The sequence below is a fragment of the Habropoda laboriosa genome, unplaced genomic scaffold, assembly GCF_001263275.1.
Source record: "Habropoda laboriosa isolate 0110345459 unplaced genomic scaffold, ASM126327v1 scaffold22, whole genome shotgun sequence".
Taxonomy (NCBI): Eukaryota; Metazoa; Arthropoda; class Insecta; order Hymenoptera; family Apidae; genus Habropoda; species Habropoda laboriosa.
Window position 1 is genome coordinate 1,013,936 of NW_017100261.1, and position 6,271 is coordinate 1,020,206.

General features: G+C 44.1%; 1 protein-coding gene across 1 annotated transcript in view; it reads left to right on the forward strand.

Annotated features, from left to right (window-relative positions):
- The first annotated feature begins 1,519 nt into the window (after window positions 1-1,519).
- Window positions 1,520-6,271, forward strand: part of LOC108572725 (Down syndrome cell adhesion molecule-like protein Dscam2) — a 110,204-nt gene continuing 105,452 nt past the window's right edge. Inside the window, exons 1-2 of the mRNA XM_017935001.1 lie at window positions 1,520-1,769; window positions 6,118-6,271. The exon at window positions 6,118-6,271 is cut by the window's right edge and continues 2 nt beyond it. Coding sequence (XP_017790490.1) covers window positions 1,535-1,769; window positions 6,118-6,271 — 389 coding nt within the window. The 5' untranslated portion in view covers window positions 1,520-1,534. The remainder of the gene's footprint in view (window positions 1,770-6,117) is intronic.

Consider the following 6,271-nt stretch of genomic DNA (forward strand, 5'->3'; position numbering starts at 1 on the left):
TTTATTCTCTGCTAAACACGTTTTATTTGAAATTCTACCTGCTAAGGCCCGATCGCTGTATCGAGCGAGGAACGATAGCCGAAAAATCGATCGGCTTTGTTTCGAAGGATTGAAACTTCTCTCCGGCGGTTACCGAGCGAATTACCCGTTCATAAATCTCTCGAATTGCCCGGACATTTTTCAGATATTACACAGAGGTTTTCGCGCGAGTTGAGCGATGAACTCGACGCATCGCTCTGTGAAAAATGCAAATGATTCCGCGTCAGACCCTCCTGAGCGGTAATAACTGACAAGACGAAGATCGAATATGATCGATCCTGGCGTTATTGCTATATCGTCTATGCAGCCACTCTCCTCCTCATCCTTCGAACGATGCTTTATAACAAAATGAAAGTTTCCCTCGGTGTTTACAGGCTATACGCGTCTCTGTACGTGTGTGCATGCATCCACGTATGTGTACGTAAACGGGGTACGCAAGGTTTCGTGTATTTTGCAATATAAACTGCTTACCGCAGATACGCGGTGAATATCGAAGCTGCAAAGCGACCGTTCAAGCTTTTGCTCCGAGCATATAAAAGAATATATATATATCGCGAAACCAATTGTTTCTCTCCCCGGTCGAATATATCCCTTATTGATTCGATTCGCCTTCGCATGAATTATTCGCTTAGAGAAGAATAGCACGGCCACACACGTCCGATATACTTTATCCGTATTTTATTTAGACGCATCGTTCTCTAGATCAACCCCGAGTATTCCTTCTTTCTCCGACCGAGTCCTCTTTCTATTCGCGAAACACGGCTATCTATTTCAGACATATAAGGCGGACAAACTTAATTGCACTATTCTTACACTCTGTTACATCGATACCTATCTCGAAACTTAAACAATTACTCACAACAGCCTATTAACTTCAACCTCTCCGTGCAAGTGGAGACACCGAATCGTACCACAGGCTTTTACGTGCTCTTCAATTCGACGTTCACCTGGATACGCGTAAAACGTTTCTCCCCCTCCCTATTTCTTGCTCAACGACAGACAGGACACACCTTCGTTGCACAGAAGTTACGCAGATAAGGTGTAACGCGGGGTGCTGTGTGTAAAAGCGAGGTTGCGCAATATTACCGGCAATTCGTTATCCTTATTAACGCAGTTTAATTAACCTACACCGACTAGCCGACACACGGTTTCGTTCAAATTCACCCCGTTTCCCTTTGTCGTTGATCAATTTCATTATCCGGTCGAGCCAACTCTGATATCTCCAATCAGAAATTACCAGCTGTAAAATCGGCAAATAGAATTTCAACCCGGGGAAATTTCGTGCGACGAACACGGTGAATTATCGTGCGTCTGTTGAACGTCTTCCATCCTGGAAGCCTTCTCAATTTTCCACATGTCTAACCGTCGATCCTTCTAAACGGAACATGTCGCGTGATCCTATGTTACAGGACGGGGAGTGGTGCTGGATAGTCAGGGTCCAGTGTTGATCTCTGAGCCACGCTCGTCGGTGGAATTCTCGAACGAGACCGGTGCAATGATCCATTGTTCGGCTCAGGGCAGCCCGCTGCCAAGGATTGATTGGCTTATGGGAGACGGCTCACCGGTCCTACCTATACCACACATACGTGAGATGCTGGTGAACGGTTCGATGTACTTCTTGCCGTTCGGAGCGGAGGCCTACCGACACGACGTCCATTCCGCCGTTTACAGATGTCAAGCGTCGAACAGCGTCGGCAGGGTGTTGGGCCGTGAAATCACGGTAAAGGCCGGTGAGTACCTTTATTTTTCCTCTTCCGACCGATTACCTTTCTCCATCTCGTCTATGGAAGTCGAGGAGCTAGGGGAATTATCACCTTGAATAACTCCAGAGGCGCGAGAGCAAGAGAAACGTTTGTTTAACGAAAGTTCTTTGTTACGAAGGAGTGGAGATTTTTTTTTTATGGGCGATGGTTAGGTTAGGTTTTTTTTTATTTGTTTGATAATTGTTTATTGTCAACCCTCGTACGACGAATGCAGAGTCATTTTGATTGGACTGCGATAAAGTCAGGCGGCTCGGATAACGTTTGGTACAGGAAATACACCTATTTTACGTATCAAATGTAGATAAAGAAGAAAAATATCAAATATACGTAGTTGAAAGTAGGTATATTTATACACAATTCTTTCGTGAAACCCGTGTACAATAGAAATTTTGCTGAGTCGAAATGACCGTCTGAAACCATTCGCCTTCCGAGGGTTGATAACAGACCTTGGGATGAATATGAAAACTTGTGACACGTTAGTTAAGGTCATAGAAGGTTGATTATATTGTTATTCCTGGCTTAATTGCTCTTTTAACGACGTCAGGATTTATTGAGGTATATGTGCCTCTGTGACCTTGACTGATCTTGCATTATAGGTCTTTGCTATCGTCTTAAGGGCTGCTATTAACAAATAAATAAAAAACTATGGTATGTCGTTGAAAAAACAGGGATGACCTTTGTTATAATCGTAGGACAGTCCCTTTCATACCAAAGAATTTTTATTGGAAAATTTTTTTTGTTGCTTTCATAGTTTTGTGAATATTTGAGGTGGTAACTCTTCTGGGCCCACCCTGTATTCACGCTTGCAACGCGAATAATGTCATAAGACCATAAGCAAGGCGAAAAAAATTACGAGCAAAAAATTAAGGAAAATGGAAAAGTAGTTCTAAAATTTTGTTTTCTTATAAAACTTGTTTTATATAATAACGACCGGCTGGGTTGAAAGGACCCAATAGCAACTTTCCAAAAACAGCGAATGTTCGATACTGGTAAGTATCATCGGTTGTATAATATTTTTCCAACTTCGTTTTCTTCGTGTATTCTTCTATTCGTATCGGTACGAATCTAATTTTTCCAATCACATTTTAGTTGCATAAAAGTTCGCTTTCAGAAAATCGCTAATGGGTGATTTTGACCAAAGCCAGTCGTTCTAACGAAAACTCGATAGGAGAAAGATTTTCGTGCTTCAGGCGGGAGACTAAAAATCTCGATAATTTGTTTATTCAGATTCGTTCGTATTTTGTTCTAAATTCTACATTTTGATCGAGGATATAACGCAACAGGTATATGATTCTACTTTATATCGATTTTTCATTTCGTATTCGAGAAATCTTGCTTCCACCATGAAACCGGAAGTTAATCTAGTTAAAAGGTTTGCGTTTCGAAATAGTCGGAAGTCTTGGATTGACGTCGTTGGTTACCCGCGTTGTAAGAAACAAAAGTGTGTCGCATCTTTGAAAAAAATGTGTGACAAAGAATCGGCGAGAAAATACTTACGGTAATGTACCCCATTTTCGCGATTCCGAAAATTTGTTTCTCCCCCGTTTCCTCCCACGCTATCCTCCATGGAAATAGTGTAGCATTTTGTGTGTACGTATCTTTGAACGAGGTAGAAAATAGGTGAGGAAACACAACCCGGTAAATGTACCCTACTCTATCTTCCATCTGCGTCTGCCGCGATTCTTAAAAAGAAGTCGTTTCGCCGTTTTTCGTCGTCCTCTTCGAAATCACCGACATTTTGTTGTATCTTTAAAAAACAAGCCACTCTGGTTGCACAATAACGAGAGTACTATTTTTCGCGATATCTCGCGGCGAGTGGAGTGGTTGCTCGCAGAAAAAGGGGGAGGCGTACAGAATCGTTCGGACAAAGCGGCGCTACTCCTTGGACCAGAGAAGTAATCCTGCAAAAAAATTGCGGTGGAACGTTTTCCGGTGTATCGTCGTTGGCAATTATGCCATTGAGAGCGCGACGCAGTTGCGACTAACAGTTACAGGTTGGCGTCGGGTTTCAATGGTCCCCCGGATATTTAGCGTCACGGTCGTCGTCTCGCAAACCAACGAATTTTCTCGCCGCGGAAAAATCGCGAAACCAATCTCTCCCTCTCTCTTACTCACCCACTCACGCACTCACTCACTCTCACTCTCTCGCTCTCTAACTCTCACTCTCTCACTCTCATTCACTCGCTAACTCACTCACTCACTCACTCTCATTCACTCCCTTACTCTCAGTCACTCACTCTCTCCCTTACTCTCACTCTCTAACTTACTCTCTCACTCTCATTCACCACTAACTCATTCACTCCCTTACTCTCAGTCACTCTCTCACTCTCATTCACTCACTCACTCACTCACTAACTCACTCACTCTCTTTCACGCTTTCACTCACTCTCTCGCTCTATTTCTCTCTTCTCACTCTCATTCACTCACTCGCTCACTCACTAACTCACTCACTCTCTTTCACGCTTTCACTCACTCTCTCGCTCTATTTCTCTCTCTCTCTCTCTCTCTCTCTCTATTTCCTCGCGCTATCGAATATCGCGAACGACGCACTGTGTCTCCCCAGTCTGCTATCTCTGCTCGCTCGTAAACGTAATCGGCCGTTCCCGTGGAATGACGTTCTAAACCACGGGCTCGTGGGAGAAGTGGAAGAATGATCGTGGCTCAAGAGAACCGAGCCAACTACATTTATCGCCGCTCCGCTTGCTTCATCCCCCCATGGCTCGCAGATGTATGGCCTGGAACTCGCGGCTAACAAGCGGCACTCACTACCAAGATCAAGATCTGCCCCGCCTCTACACGCGTGCTGCCAACCTTCCACTCGCCCACCAACACGCTAACCTTCTCGTTAGTATTCGTATGCACACTCCTTCACGTCAACCCGGTACACAGTTCCGTATATACAAACGAGAAAATTGATAGAGAGAACGCAAACCGCGCTGTAACGAGCAAAATTGAGAGGAGAAAAAAAGGGAGAGATTTCATTGCTGTTCGAGCAACAATTCAACGACCAACCCTGCCAACAATCACTTATCGCGTTTAGAGGCACGTGAATCGAGCATATTTCTGGAAAGAATCGCGGGCTTGAGGGATGAGGGTGGATTGTACGCAAGAGGCAGAACGGGACTGAAAACGCGAGAGGGAGGCACTAATTACCGAAAGCACGGGTCGCAGACGGGCTGAAAAGGCGGCGTTGTTCGCCAGCAGAATAACGAGTCTGTAATAGAAAATGCGTGGTGCATTATATTGCTATTGGAGTTAACGACTTTGGTTGCGGGTTGCTAGCCGCTGTAGGGAACTCGCGTGGTTTGTAAGCAACCTATCTACATGTCTACCTCCAACGATTAATATTAAAACAACGAGAATCATAGGTAGGAACGGATGTTCTCTGCGAATTATAGAGATGAATATAAAAGTGTGAAAGAAGAGTGTTTAGGCTGAGTGCTTGAGATTATCGCGTAAGAAGAAGACTGCGCCCGAAATTTTAGACGTACACGTGACCGAATGACTGCGAAGAATGTCTGAAACGACTGAAAGGAATAGAGTAACAGAGGAAGGAAGAATGTGCGTGTGCTGGAATAAATAAGGGTGGAAAAAGCGTGGTAGTAGGAAGGAAATCTTCGTGTCGAGAGTTGCGTTGTCCCAGTTCAGTATTGTGTTGTTGAGCGTCTGTATTTTTTAAATCATTCTTACGTTATTACTAGCCAACTTTTTCATTCTCTAATATTTAAAAATAATTTATTGGCTAATGTGAGAAAATCCGTCCCGAAGATCCATCCCTTTGGGTCGCGTAGAGGTGGACAGGGATCGGCAGGACGACGCGTCCTCTCTTCCCGAGACCTTCAATGTACACTTTTGATACCGATTCTGAGTAAAACATATTGTTGTGGAAAACGTAGATACGTTCAGTGAATTTTACGCCCAACCTACGCTGAGTCGGTGTAATTTTCCGACACTAACGTTTAATTCTTGCTTCTCCCATTAAAACGTGATTTTTCTTCCAACAAACGAAGAAAAGTCAGATCCTCCAGTCGAAAAACTCAAAATTGAATTACATCGAACCGTACAAATAAAAACTGTCCTTCTAGTTTATTCAGGTCCTTTTCCCCGTCAACTTCAACGTCTTCTCGCATGATTGTATAACCTGTCTCTTCCATTCCTCGTCCATCTCACCTAGAGCTGTTACGTTCTTCCACGAAAAATAAGAAAAAAATGAAAAAGAAGAGAACGTTAGGAATGTTGACGCGTTTGCAGTTTCTTCCTCCGCGTTTCTCCAGTTGATCTCGTAACTCTCTCTTTTTCTCCCTTTCTTTTCCAGTGGTGCATCAGAAGTACGAGATTCAAGTGAGGGACGCCTACGTTCAACCGGGGAATACCGGTGTGCTGAGGTGCGAAATACCGACGTTCGTTAAGGGGTACGTGGCAGTCACGTCCTGGGTTCGAGATTCCGCTTACAACATCTTCCCAACGCC